This window comes from Hipposideros armiger, unplaced genomic scaffold, assembly GCF_001890085.2.
Source record: "Hipposideros armiger isolate ML-2016 unplaced genomic scaffold, ASM189008v1 scaffold_5, whole genome shotgun sequence".
In the NCBI taxonomy this organism is placed as follows: Eukaryota; Metazoa; Chordata; class Mammalia; order Chiroptera; family Hipposideridae; genus Hipposideros; species Hipposideros armiger.
Genome location: NW_017731355.1, coordinates 5277104 through 5292004, shown reverse-complemented (window position 1 = coordinate 5292004; position 14901 = coordinate 5277104). Strand labels below are relative to the sequence as shown.

General features: G+C 39.1%; 1 protein-coding gene across 2 annotated transcripts in view; it reads left to right on the top strand.

Moving 5' to 3' along the window:
• Positions 1 to 14901, top strand: part of PELI2 (pellino E3 ubiquitin protein ligase family member 2) — a 161447-nt gene that overhangs the window by 130476 nt on the left and 16070 nt on the right. For both annotated transcript variants that reach the window (XM_019645033.1, XM_019645042.1), the window contains one exon: positions 9469 to 9570. In XM_019645033.1, the coding sequence (XP_019500578.1) occupies positions 9469 to 9570 (102 nt within the window). The remainder of the gene's footprint in view (positions 1 to 9468; positions 9571 to 14901) is intronic.

Genomic DNA, 14901 nt, shown 5'->3' with positions numbered 1-14901 from the left:
ATATATATATATATATATATATATAAATTATAGTTGACATTAAGTATTATTCAGCTTCAGGTGTACAGTGCAGTGGTCAGGCATCTATACTGTCCATGAAGTGGTCTCCCTAATAAGACAAGTGCCCATCTGACACCCTAAGCTTATTAGGTTTTAAAAGTACAGTGAAATAATCTATACAAATTTGGATCTAAACCTTTCACTTGTTCAGCACTTTGTGATAAACTTGGTAGATATAGAAGTAGCTGCAGCATCTTTGGCCTTAGACAGCAGTGACTTTCCTGGACACAGGACCAGCGCCTGTAAGATGGCAACACTGAGGCTCAGAGTGCATCAGTAAATTGCTAGAATCCCACAGCCAGTCGTGGGTAGAGTGGGGATTCAGCCTGATCTATACTGTGAACCATTCAAGGTACTGCCTGAATTGAAGGCTGATTTAAAAAGACAGGAGTTCCTGCTCTTGAGGAACTTTTCATCCAGTGTAAGTTGCACAGTTCCTGGGGACAGATCTCCACTCGGTACATGGACATGCTCTTGCCCAACTCTTCAATTGCAGTGCTCAGTGTGTCATATTTTCCGAACTATATCTCAGTCAGGTCATCTCTTGTGACTAGTGCCTCCAACCAAATCCAGCTTTAGTGGAATTAGGAGGCACTCCAAATTAGAAACGGGGTCTCCTCAAATGTTCTTACCCTCTCTGCCCTTATGTATGCTGGACTGGCCGCCTCTGCCCCAGCCCCGTCCAGCACTGTGCATGTAGTAGGTTCTCTGCCAAGGTTTATCAAATAGCTCAGTGAGCCGATCCCAGACAGGCATGGGAGTGGCCCAATGCCAAGTTCAAAGCCATTGCCTCTAACAAATAGACTTATCGTTTTGATTTATTTATTGTGTGAAACACTATTGATTTTGATGAAATCCAAGTTAGCATTTTGTGACTTTCTCATAATAGCTATGATTCTATGTTTGGGCACTTGTTTGAAATATGGAGTATTGAAAAGATAAAATATTTTAAAGACGTGTTCATGCAAAAATCAATTATGAATTCCTTGAGCCACCTCCTCTCTTTAGAAATAGCACTCATACATATTTTATACATAAATTGACAAGGATGGCAGAGACCTCATCTCCTCTGTAGCAGCTTGAACCAGACTGATTGAGAATTTATGGCCTAATTATACTTGTCAGGCTGACATAAAAGTCATTAGTTCTGGAAAAACATGTTTGTCATACTGGGAGTATCTCTAATTAATATAGTCAATATCTCACATATATTTAAAGCTAAACAGAATAATTTCCAAAGCGCATGTTATTGCCTAAAAGAAGCTGCTGGTAAATCCGGGGGGTCATGAAGCAGTGCTCGAATTTCAGGTTTGTATTTGAGGAGAGACAAAGCCATATAATCTGTTGGTCCCTCTGCTGATGAAATATCAGGATAATAACTGAAGACTCAGGGAGATTACGTGATTTGGCTACAGTTGGTGAGTGCCTGAACTAGGATTCAACGTGGGGGTCCAGGGTGTTGTTTTCTCAGTATCAGACTCCACTGGACATCATCACAAGTTGATCTCTGCAATGTCCACACATGCTTTTATCCTCCCTTCCTAAAGTACATATGAACTTGGAGTTCAGCAGGATAAGCCAGGTCGTCACATTGAGACAACCACCTGACATGGATGCTTTCTATTGCCTGGTGTACAGCCGTGTGCTGGATCCTCAGTGGGAAGTGCATTGAGGCCATGCGCTGCCAGTGACCTCACAGGGCAGCTCTCATGTAACTGTATATGCTAATTCCCAGGAGTACCCTTCCCCCAGCCAAACCCACCCAGCCTCACAGTGTGCACAGTGCTATGTAGTAAAATTATTCAGCAGTTATTTCCAAGCTGCTGCACAGCTCACAGCAAACGCATTCATTTGCTTGTAAATGTGCACATTTCTGCCATAAACATAAACATCAGAATTTGTTTTTTGAACTAAAAAGGTTCGATTCATTGGTCCCATTCATGCCTGCCCCCAAACGGATTCCATTATTCTGTTTTTTTCCATACCAATCAGAATGTTGTTTCTGTAGCAATGCACGCTGTCGTAGAATGCGTGTATTTAGTAACCAGAAGGGCTGCGAGAGGCCAGTGTAGCTATCTTTCCATTTTAGCAGGTCGTTTCTGCAGCAGTAGTTTTGCAGTTATTTATTTAACTTGTAGGATGGGCTGAAATATTAACTTACAAATGAGAATTAACAGTTAAAGTGGCTGAAAATAAACTTGCCTCAGGGCCGGCCGAGTGGCTCAGTTGGTTAAGAGCTCGCTCAAGAGTTTGAGCTCTGAGCAACAGCGGTTCGAGTCCAGCCTGAGCTGAGCAGCCGCTGAGCTGCCAACAGGTAGCAGGATGGCTCAGCTAAAAAAAATAATAATAAAATAAATAAATAAAAATAAATAAATAAATAAATAAACTTGCCTCAAACATGCAGAGTAATTGGCTGTTCTCACTCCACTGTGCCTTATTAAAGAGTGTTGAGTTGTGGACATCACTTAGAAAGCTGTTGAGAAAACAAGCCCGTGCTATGTTTCTTGGTGGAATCCAAAAGACAAAGGGGCCACTGGCTCCCCAGGTAGAGTGTACAGGACATTTCCTAGATCTGTCCCCATCAGGTGGGCTGCTAGAGCATCTCAGACTTCTTTCTGAGATGTTTTGTTGGAAACCGAAGGATAGTTGTGCAGGGAACAGCATCACAGAACACCACCGCATTCCAACCCAGGAGGCAGAGCTCTTCAGAGCAGCTCTGCAAAAGCCTGAGATTTATCTGGTAAGGGTTTCTTTAGTGCACAAGCCACACCAGGTGCCTGGCCCTCTCTTTTGAGAGGCAAAAACTACACTAACTTTATCTACTCACACAGGAGAGAAACTATGCAGGGTGCTGCTATTTCCAAAAATACATTCATTTGATTTAGTCAGACACTGTAACCCAGGAGCAAAACCGCAGTTCTGTAATAATCAGCATCCAGGACACCTAGACAAGAGGGATTGTTAAACCCTTGAGTCATTTGGTTCTAAGACACAGTAATAGGAAAATTAGATGTGTGTTTGAAGAAGAAGAATTTCATTTCATTTGCAACTCATATTCACACACACACGCTCCCTTACATGAGGCGGAATCTAGTTTAGTAAGGCGTGCCCCACTGGTGTGTAAAATACCTGTGATTTGCCAAACTCTGACTTCATAACTTCTAACATAACTAGGTACCCTCTTCTCCACTCTTCCTGGTACCCATTCTATACCTGCTCCAAATATATAAGGACTCAGAATTGCCCATGTGACATGCTTGGTGGCCTTTCCCTCCTGAAAATGATTTGAATGCTTTACAGATTCCTTTTATATTTTAATCTATAAATACTAATATAAAATTTTCTTCACCTCTCAGTCATTCATCAACTGAAGATTATCACAGTAAAAATACATACTTGGAGTAGCCACAGAAAACCTCTTAACATACATCCATCCAGAAGCACATGAAGCTTCCATTAGAAACTCAGCCCCTGTTCTGTAGAAAAGAACTGTGCCTTGCATACCTATCCTGTGCCCTCGGGCATGGGTCAGGTGAGCACACAGCCACCATAATGTCCTATGTGAGTCATCATAAATACTAACAAACCAGAAAAAAATGCTCTGGCACAAACAGGCCTTGAGAACTGGTCCAGTTGTGTAGCTAACTATTCTAAAACGTAGTGGCTTAGCAAACACCACTTGATTTTGTTCATAATTTTGTCTCTGATTCACACGGCAAATGCTGGGGCAGCCGGAACTGGAGGACTCATTTCCAAGAGGGCTCCTCCACTCTCATGCCTGGGTCTTGGTTCTCTGTGGCTTCCCTCTCTCTGCGTGGCATTTCAGTCTTCAGGGGCTCCCCTGGTAGCCTGAGCTTTTTACATGATGGCTCAGGACTACAAGGGCGAGTGTTCAGAGGTGGCAAGTGGAAGCTGCAAGCCTCCGCTGACCTGGCCTCGAAGCCCCACATGTCACTTCCGCTGCGTTCTGTTGGTCAAGCAAGTTATGAAGGGCAGCCCAGCTTCGAGGGAGGTGAGTTAGATTACATTTAGCAATCTCCGAGGCAGAACGTAATGGGCTATCAAGGAACTGCTGGTAAAACTCCTTTGGGGGACAAGTCAGCTTTGTAATTACCAATTGCCCAACAACTACTTTGTATTTAAGGAGAAAAAGCGAAATGTTACACATGGTTTGGTCTACTTTGTATTTGATTTCTGCCCGAATGCAGTCAAATCAGTGAGCCTGGCTTTGGCTCACCAGCAGATGAAGTCCGATGTTAATAATGCTAATTGTATATGGACAACAGTGGCAAGAGAGGGCTCTGAGACGACACGAAGCTTTTAAGTCAGGGTGATTGGGAGTGTGGTTGTGCTATTAACTGAGATAGGAAACCCAGGAGGAGTAAAAAGTTTGGCCCAAACAATTGAATAATGCTTTACACTACATGTAACAAAATACCCAACCAAAGGCAGCCTAAAACCCTCATTTTTCTTATCGAAGTCTGGGGCAGGTAGTTTCAGATTTGGTTCAGCTCAAAGATGTCAGGATCCAGTCCACTTCTCAGAGTGTCTTTGACCTTCCTCTCATATTGCAAGGCCACCTCACCTCCAAACAGCACATTGATTTTTGTGTTAATAGAGAAAAGAAAGAATCCCTCTTGGCGTCTCCCATCAGGAGCTCTGTTCTGGCCAGGAGTGGGTCATGTTTCCATGCACTAGCTTCCTGGGAGAGCTCATCATGGTGTTTTCAGGCTTTTTCCTGGGAAACCAGTCCTCCTAGCAGTGAGAAAAAGGCATTAGGTAGGTAACCAGAATGTCTGCTACAGTGAGGAATTCTGTTTTCTCTCCTCACAGTGGCTAAAGGCTCACTTAGCAGCCTTATAGAGCTTGAATTAAATGGGTTAAATCATAACTAGATAAATTAGTGTTTTCTAGAAACCAGTTTTTCGGTGGGCTTTTTCCCTTTTACTTTGTAATTGAGAGCTAAGCCCACTGCTTTTTAACAAATAAAAGACTCGATTACTTTCCCTATACTTTTAAAATATGAATGAAAGCTCTTGGGCTGCCATAAAGACGCATATCCATCCCATTATGCACTCTGCAGAGTTGCCTTCCTGGTATCATTACACATTATACATCTTTTTCTAAGTGCCTTTGTGTGTATACATACAGGTTTGTAAGAGGAAGAAAATGCTGTAGACATTATGAACCTTGTTTGTTGTAGAGTCTGGAGGCTTAGAGAGCTCTCTAATATTTAAAGTTTAACCAGAACAACTAATTCCAACTGTTCCCCTGAATGGCAGAGCCAAGCCTGTGATACAAGTAGGATAAAACTAGAAATATATAGATCTTCAGCTAGAAAGAAAGTGTCTTGGCTCAGAAAGGGCCCGATTTGAACATCTGAGCTTGCAGCATATCCAGTTTCTCAGCTGGATAAAGAATCCTTTATTCTGTGGATGTGTAATTATCTAATCTGTAATTGTCCAATCATGATATTTTTAACTTGATAAAATTCACGTGTAATAAATTGGAGTTCAGCGTGTCACAGTTGGTACCTTTGCTGGTGAAAAGTAGGGATGACGAGGGTTAAGACCCAGGGAAGGAAGCTCGAAACCTCATCTTGTGTCTGTAGCAGTTCATTCATTCATCTGTCATTCATTGAATGCCCTCAGGGCTGGGGATAGAAAGATAGACAAGACCCGGTCTGCCTGTGAAGCACTTCTAGCGTTATGAAAGGGAGTCAGCAACCTTGCCTTCTCATCATAATAGAAAAGTGAATATGGGAAGTCAGTGTTGTCTACCAGGCAAGCAAGTTGGGCTGGTTTACCTTACAATTTTAAAGTGTTTCATTTCCAAATTTGAGTTAATGTAGTAAAATCACATTATGTTACGGTAATTGTATTTGAACTAAATAATAGTGAGTGCCAAGAGAACACCTTACCAACTCTGATATTTCAGAAATAGATTTCAAAGCAACTTGGTGCCTTGGGGAAATTTTTATTCCCATAATACCTGAAGTGATTGACTCAAGTCAATGAATCTGTAATTTACTAGAAGTCATATTTCTGGAAGTCATATTTTAAATGTTAAAAAGCACTTGTTGAAAATTGATAACTTCTTTTTTTTAATTAAAATTTATTGGGGTGACAATGGTTAGTAAAATTACATAGGTTTCAAGTGTACAATTCTGTAATACATCATCTATATATCACATTGTGCATTCACCACCCAGAGTCAGTTCTCCTTCCACCACCATATATTTGACCCCGTTTATCCTCTTCTACCACCTTCTAACCAAAATAAAAAGCCCAATGCCTTATATACTTCCAGAAAGAAAATAAAAACTGATGTCTAGCTTAAACTCACCTCTTAACTCCCCCCAACCACCCAAACCTGGCCCCACTCTAGACTTTAATATGCAAACAAGATTATGTGAGTCCTGATTCATGTCATCAAGGGAAGTCAGCATCTCTCCATTTATTTCCTAGGGTCCCAGTGGTGGCCTTAGGTGTCCTGGTTTTGACTGCCACCTTTTAATCCAAACCCCAGGCCTGGCTTTAAGCCCAGTCTTCTGAGGCCCACTTGTCACCATGCTCCTCCTCGCTGTAGGTACAGCCTGTGTGGGCCCCAGGGCGCCAGCACTTAGGGCTCTTACAGGCAGGCCTCCTCCCCTGGCTCAGCATTAACAGAGAGAAATCATGGCCAGGACTTAAAGGTGAATATCGCACCTCAGGCATCAGCCATCCCTGCTGCAGGGGAGTGAGTGCTTTGTGTGCTGGCTCACAGCCACTCACCGCCTGCTGGAACTTGTCTTCCTGCAGAATCTTTCCCTACTTCCCCATCTTCCCCAAATCCAGAAGTTTCCAGAATGTAGCCCTCAGCTGGGACTTTCTGAACCAAAAAGTCTCAGAAAACGTTTTCCTAGCTCCAAAAGCATTTACCTTTCCTAACCCTGGTGAGTCACATTTAGCCACATAAAAAAAACTGGCAGAAGTTTGAAATTGTAAACTTTCTTTAATGGGCTCAACATTCAAGGTGTCCTGGATTGGGCATTCCCGGCCTCAGAGGCCCTGGGCTTTCTTCCCTGTTTGGGTGGCCAGCCAGGGGTCCACCTAGATCTCTGTGCTCTTCTTCGCTGTGGGCACTTCCCAGGATGGTGCTGCTTTTCCTATAGATAGCCTCCTTTATGTATTGCATAGGCTTATAATAGTTTGGGTCACAAAAATAGTTTAAGAATAAAACACCTTAGAAGATCTGGGTCCAGTAACCACTAAAGATCTATAAAATGGCTATTTTGGGTGCTTCCCAGAGTGACCAGAAGTTGGCGGGGGAGGGGCCGGGCTGTGCCAGGTCATGGGGTGAGTACCATGAGTCTTCCTGGGACACCAGCATCCCAGCAAATTTGGAAGAAATGTTTAAATGTTAAAACTGCAAGCATGTTGTGGAGTAGAATAGAAAATTTATAGTAATTTTAAAGTAAGATGCTTTAAGCATCAGAAACTTCACTTTAGGGCTGCTCTCCTAGACACCTCCAGGGGTTCCGGTAACTCTCTGCCAGTTTGAGAAACATTGTACTTTAGAAGGTCCCATCATACAAAAATATGTGACTTTTTAAAAGGTGCTCTGTTAGAGGGCCAGCCGAGAGGCTCAGTTGGTTAAGAACTCGCTCAAGAGTTTGAGCTCTGAGCAACAGCGGTTCGAGTCCCGGCCCAAGCTGAGCAGCCGCTAAGCTGCTAACAGGTGACAGGATGTCTCAGCTTAAATAAATAAATAAATAAATAAATAAATAAATAAATAAATAAATAAATAAATAAATAAAAGGTGCTCTGTTATGGCACTTGTTAACTCCTTATTCTGTAGGTAATTGGCAAACTGCAGACATACTTATTTTATGGAATGTATGCCAAGAAAATTGTGTGTGAGTCAATGTATTTGTAAATTGAATATTTGCAATTGCAATAGACACTTTTTAAGGAGCCCTAAAATAAGTTACTATATAAATAATCACTCCTTGGTTATGAGTTCTATAAGTTTGAGTTTAATAAAATTATTTTTCTTAAAGTGGGTTTTTTTCACTTAACTATCAAGATAAATAAACATCCACTTAAATTGTAAATAGTCCTGTATTAATTTGGATTTTAAAAAATGTCACATATCAATACCATTTTTAATTTATCTGACTCAGACCAATGAAAATTTAATATTATATTTGTTATAGGAGTTCAGGAGTCTAAGAACTGCTTTTTAGATTCCTGACCACATTAAATATATAAATTATTATTCTTTCTAATACTTGTATTATTTTAATGAAGCATTTCAACAAAACATCAGTTCAATCATGTAGTTTGTCAGGGAAGATGATTAAATAACCATGAGATGATTCAGGCTAACTTCAAACTTGATTTCGAATGTTGCACTATTTATTACTCTAAGCAATTCTATTATTAAAATATAAATGTTCAGACATTTTCATTAAAATGCTGTACATGTCCAGGTACTTCCAAAAGCTTTTTTGCTCTTCATACAGTATCATCATTCAGTAAATGTCTCATGGATAGGCTTACTATAGTTTTATTATACTTAAGGTGAAAGAGTGGAAATGAAGATAAGTTAAAATAAAATAGATAAAATGTAATTGAAATAATTTGGAGTACAATTTAAATAAACTTCTTTGTTAATTTGGAAATTTAAAAGTGTATAATAACCACATCTTAAGATGTGTTCAAATATATCATTATAGAGAAAATAAGAACAATATTGTATTATAGGTTTCTAGATTCTGTGAAAAACTATAGCTTTAGTCTAAAAATATAAAAGATAAAACTAACTTTGTTGCCCTGTTTATTAGTTCAATAAATATCTGGGTTAAGCAATTGCTTATATAAGATTTAAATGACATGTGGAACAGAGTATAAGTATGATTATCATTGGCTAGAAAAGTACATTATTACATAGAAATTCTTATAGAACATTTACAATTTTTTAAGTGATTCTTTTACTATGATTATAATCTCTATTTCATAGGAAAAATACTATAACAATATTATTAACTTACCTGTTATAGTGTGAAATAGATTTTAAAATTTTAAATAAATCGTATTAGTCTAAAAATTCTGTCACTGAGTTAACAGACAAAGTATATATTCTTCTGGGAATTTAAATCAAGCCTTGCAAACTAATAAATTAACTTTGATTTAGTGTAAGTAAAATATCATTCATATTAAGATAGACTATTTGGTAAAACCAGAATTGTGACTATTGTCTGCTCTGTAATTCAGGACACAGGACAAGGACATGCTTTGACTATTAGGAAAATGCTGGCTTGTATTGGGTTTTGCTGGTAGAATGTCTCTTAACTTTAAACAATTGTGGTTAATTTGTTGAAATGAAATTTTAATGAATTTTTATATTTTTTTATTTCATTATTAGGCTATCAGCTGCAAAGGTCAACATAGTATATCGTTCACTCTGTCCAGGAATCAAACTGTGGTGGTCGAGTACACACATGATAAAGACACGGATATGTTTCAGGTAACATCTTGCTTTTTGGAATGGAAATTGTAGGACATTTTTCCTTCAGTTCTGTATTTTGATATGTAATCAGGACTTCTAGTATATTAGCCTTATGATGATGCCCAAGGGGAGAGAGGTGAGGGTAATATAAAAATTATTCCTATTTGGTTTTTGAAAAACTAAGGAAAAAACTTAATTCTAAAAATAATTGATATAAATAAATAAATANNTATATATATATATATATATATATATATATATATATATATATATATATATATATATGAAGGCTACATTCTCAGATCTCAATGCAATAAAAATAGACTTTAATACCCAGAATGAAAATTTTTATAGTCAGCCACTTTTAAAAGCCAGTGTGTTCAAAATACTTCCTAAATAACACTTGGATCAAAGATGACATCAAAACTACAATTACAGGCCTTTTTAAAAATAACTATGGGAATATTATAGAGCCAAACTCGTGAGATGTGACCAACATCATACTCGTAAGAAATGCAGAAACTTAAATGGTTTTATAGGCAGGAAGGAAGTGGGGGCGAGGAAAGAGAGAAAGAAGTTGAAGAACTAAACATTTATCTCAAAAAGTTCTTTTAAAAAAAATGACAATAAGAAAGTAGAGGACAGATTCAGGAATAGTTTTAGTGGTATGTAATGGAAAGTCTAGAGAATAGATCAAAGGAAAGCAGGAGGAAGGAAGTAATAAAGGGGAAAGAAATCATCAATTAATTTAAAAAGAACTAATATATCCAAGATTTGGTACTTTAAAACAACAGAAAATTAAAATTAAAGCTAATAAAATAAAAAAGTAAACAAATTGTAAATCATGAGGCTTTGCATTTCACACTTTTTGATTTTTTTGAACCATGTGTTAGCTATTTATAAAAAGAAAAAAAAAACTGAACAATCCTAGATAGATAGATACATAGTTATCGTAATAGCCATAGGTATAAACATAGTAATTTAAGTGCAGTTTGAACGCAAAAGTAACATTTTGTCATTTAAACAAAATATAAGTGGTTTTACTTTTCGTGCTATTTCATTTTGTAATATTCTAAATGTCTTTTCTTCTTGTTCTACCAAAGAAAATCTCTTCCTAGATAAGTATATGCATATATTTCCCTGTTGATATTTTTATGGGACTTCATAATAATTCCTTTTTTAAAATACTTTCCAAAATTATATATCTTCCATTTGTAAGGTTTTTTTTTTTTTTTACTTTGTTTTACATGGAAGATTCTCAATATTAAAAAAAATGAATCAAGAAAATTTCACATTTATTGGTGGTACATTTTTTACCACTTAAAATCAACAACTTACTGTGATGACACAAGTAACTTCATTACTATTCTTTAGTGACATATTGTGACTTAAATAGTGTATTCTTCACTATTATACAATCACATTCTGCTCACATCGTTCATTTTCTTCTCATCTCAGCAAATGCAGAATGAATTAAAGATTGAGCCGGATTTATTTCAGCTTCTGTTACTTTTTTTTATTGTGGTAAAAACATTTAACATGCGGTCGACCCTCTTGACAGATTATTAAGTGCACAATATAGTACTTTTAACTACAGGCACAATGTTGTTCAGCAGATCTCTAGAACTTACGCACCTGTATGACTGAAACTTTATACCTGTTGAACAACAACTCCCCATTTCCCCCTCCTCCAGCCTCTGGCAGCCACTGGTCTACTCTGTTTCTATGAATTTGATTATTTTAGATACCTCATGTGAGTGGAATCATGCAGCATTTGTCCTTCTGTGACTGGCTTATCTCACTTAGTGTCATGTTCTCTAGGTTTATCCATCTTGTCGCATGTGGCAGAATTGCCTTCTTTTAAAGGCTGAATAATATTCCATTGTAGATATGTACTGCAGTTCCTTTTATCCATTCACCTATTGACATTTAGGTTTTTTCATATCATGGCTATTGTAAACACTGTTGCAATGAACATGGGGGTGTGGGGTGCCAATATTTTGTCAAGATCCTGATTTCAGTGCTTTTGGGTAAAACCCAGAAGTAGGGTTGCTGATCACATGGTGGTTTTAGTGTTAGTTTTTGGAGGAACCTCCATAGTGTAATGAGCTTCTGAGCACTTGATGCAGACTTCCCATTTCATCATGCAGGATATTAAAGACCCCAGATGTAATGAAATGAATCATTCTTTCCTGCTTCATCAAAGCATCCTTAAGTGAAACTGGCATTACATTTTCACTGCACATGCATTGCGGTGAAGAGTACAGTGACCACTGGTGTGTTTGGTGCCGCCATTATGATTCCTGCTAAAGCACATCAGTGTTTGGGCACCATCAGAGCACATGTCAGCAAGAGGAAAAGGTGAATAGTATCTTTGTGTTATCATAAAAGCAGTTTTGTCTTCAGAGACCTGGCCCCTTGAAAAGGTATTGGAGGCCCTTGGAGGTCCATGGACCACACTGAGAAATACCAGATATTATACTAACCTCTTAATTTCATAGCTGAGAAATCTGGGTCTTTGAAAGGAAAGGTAACTTAAACTAAGCACAGAGAAGGCATTCGTGGCAGAAGATTTCGGTCTCCTGAGTTCTACAGTCTCTACATAGTACCAACTCAACTGCTTTAAATAAAGCTTCAACAAGAATGTATAGGTTAATTAAGAAAACATAACCCATTTGCCATTTTTACTAAAATAATCTCATTCCATTCACAGACTAACTGGAAATTTTGGAGGATTAATGTCAGATTAGAATCTAAGCAGAGTAGAATTAAGCAACTCTTAGAAGGCTCTGAAAAAAAAAATCAAGATTTGTTTTAACTTTTTCCTCCTTTTAACAAGTTTATATGTCCAACACCTACCACTGATAAAAATACAGAGCAAAAAGCACTGCAACATTTATATTTCTCAAGTATGGACCTTGGTGTTGAGACCTGTTCAATTTAGCCATTACACATTAAAATGATTTCTAGGTAAATTGAGCATTTAAAATCAGAACATTAGAATGAACCCATAAAGGACCTGGGCTGCATTTCCCACAGTGGAATCATATAGTAGGCCTAGAACTCAGAAATATTACTGCCTGAAGAAAAAACATCAAAACTAGATCTGAATTTACTCGTAAGAGATGGATTACGGGTGAGAAAACTCTGAGTTAATATAGTCAGAATAAGATGTTAGTAGTTATTTTCTAGAGTAGGGATAAAGAGAGGAAAAAGAAAAGATTGTAGCTCTTGAAAAAGTACCGTATTTGCCGGCGTATAAGACGACTGGGCGTATAAGACGACCCCCTAACATTTCCACTCAAAATACAGAGTTTGTTATATACTCGCCGTATAAGACTACCCCCTCTTCCGCACACCGTCCACACACCAAATAAAAGGTAAAACAATATCAGATTTGATTTCAACATTTATATTTATATTCAAATGCTTATGACATGCAGGAAAACTGTCACAAGGCTGTATGTAATCAAACATATACATAAATCGCAATTCGCGATTTTGCGCTATCATACTGGGTGTATGGTCGGCTGTGTGCGATTTTGCGAGTGTGGTAAAATCGCATAACAGCAAAATCGCATAACAGCCGAGCATACACCCAGCAGCGCTGCTGATGCCTGAACGGTATGTGGAATGAAGTGGGCGGGCATCGGGAGGCCACTATGGCACGGGGCAAGCACTATGGGCAGTCTATCTGAAGTGTACCTGGCTTATAAGACGACCCCCCACTTGGAGGCATATTTTCCAGGGCCAAAAAATCGTCTTATATGCCGGCAAATACGGTAAACTATAGAGAAGGAAATAGTTTATGAAAGGAATTAACAGTAATGATGAAATGTCTTGCAGAGTCCCTGAGGTGAAGTGTAATGCCAGGTACATTTTGATCATGAGGACAAGGAAAGTGGCCAGGTCCCAAAGCCACTGTCAGTGCGGCTTTTCCCCTCTGATTTCTCAGTTTCAGTGGCTTTGAACCTGGGTGCTGCAGCACCTTATGTTTTTAGTTTTTGTTTGTTTGGTTTTTAATTCAGTTGGCTTTTTGTAGTTTTAGATGGTAACATTAGCATCTATATAGTTGAGAAAAATGTTAAAGAATATCAACATGTTTTCAGTAGTTATTTCTTAAAGAGTGTGTGTGTGTGTGTGTGTGTGTGTGTGTGTGTGTGAGAGAGAGAGAGAGAGAGAGAGTCACAGGGTTCCAGCTCACTGTCACAATCCTCCGTTCATCAGTTTCATTTCTTGAGCACCTAAGACCTCCCTCTCATGGAGCCCGCATTCTAGAGGAGGCAAATAGACCTCAGATAAGCAGGTGTTCCCTGCAGAGTTCCAAGGCCCCGAGGCAGGAGCAAAGTGAAGGAGGAGGGAGGTGACATGAGATGACCTTGCAGAGGCCGGGAGAGGGAAAGCCTTCAGACCAAGTGAGGAACTTGGGTTTTATTTTAGGGGTTTTGGAGAAGCTGTTGGGAGGATTTTAAGCAAGAGAGAGGTATAATCTGATTTGTATTTTTAAAAGGTACCCCCAGCTACAGTCTAGAGGAGAATGTAAGAGGCCAGTGTGAAAACTGGAGAACAGTTGGGAGGCTGAGGTAACACAACCCAAGAAAGAGCTCGCAGTAACTGGAGCTGAAGTGGGGAAGTGGAAGGATGGAAGATGTCTTTTGGAAGTAGAGTTGACAGGATTTCCACGAGGTTAAATGTGGGTGTGGAGGAAAATAAAGAATCAAGGATCATTCTTGGGTATTGATGTTTGGCTTGAACAAATTGGCTGCCAGTCATTGACATAGGGAATCTAGGGGCTAGAGGGGGATACGTGTTCTGTTTGGAACATGTGACATCTGAGGTGCTTCCTAGACATCCAAATGGAGATTGGGTGTGCGAGTCTGAAGCTGGGGGGGGGGGGCGGGGAAATCAGGCCTTTCTGGTGAATAAATAGGGTTTGATGAGATTATCTAGGGAGAGGTCAAAAGAGAAGGGAAAGGGGCTATTTACCAACTAGCCTGGAAGGGTTTCATTATTGTAATACCAGGTACAAATGTGGCCGGATATGCTGGCTGATAATAAGTCCCAGAAACCTCAGGGAGAGTGGGTTCAGTAGAGCTGTGAGGAGAGACGCTCATTTGGGGAGAGAATCTCCATTGGAGAGGGTTGAGGAGAGAGGTTAAGGGGATGAGTAAGGAAATGGCGGTAGTCACTACTGCCAGGTTCTTCAAGAGTATTGTTGTTCAGTGAGTCAGAGAAATGGTGCTATAGCTTGAGGGTTGCTTGCAGGCCAAGGAAAGCATTTTTGAAGATGAGAGACTAGTCTAGAGCAGTGCTACTCAAACTGTACTCAGCAGAGCCCCAAAATGTCTG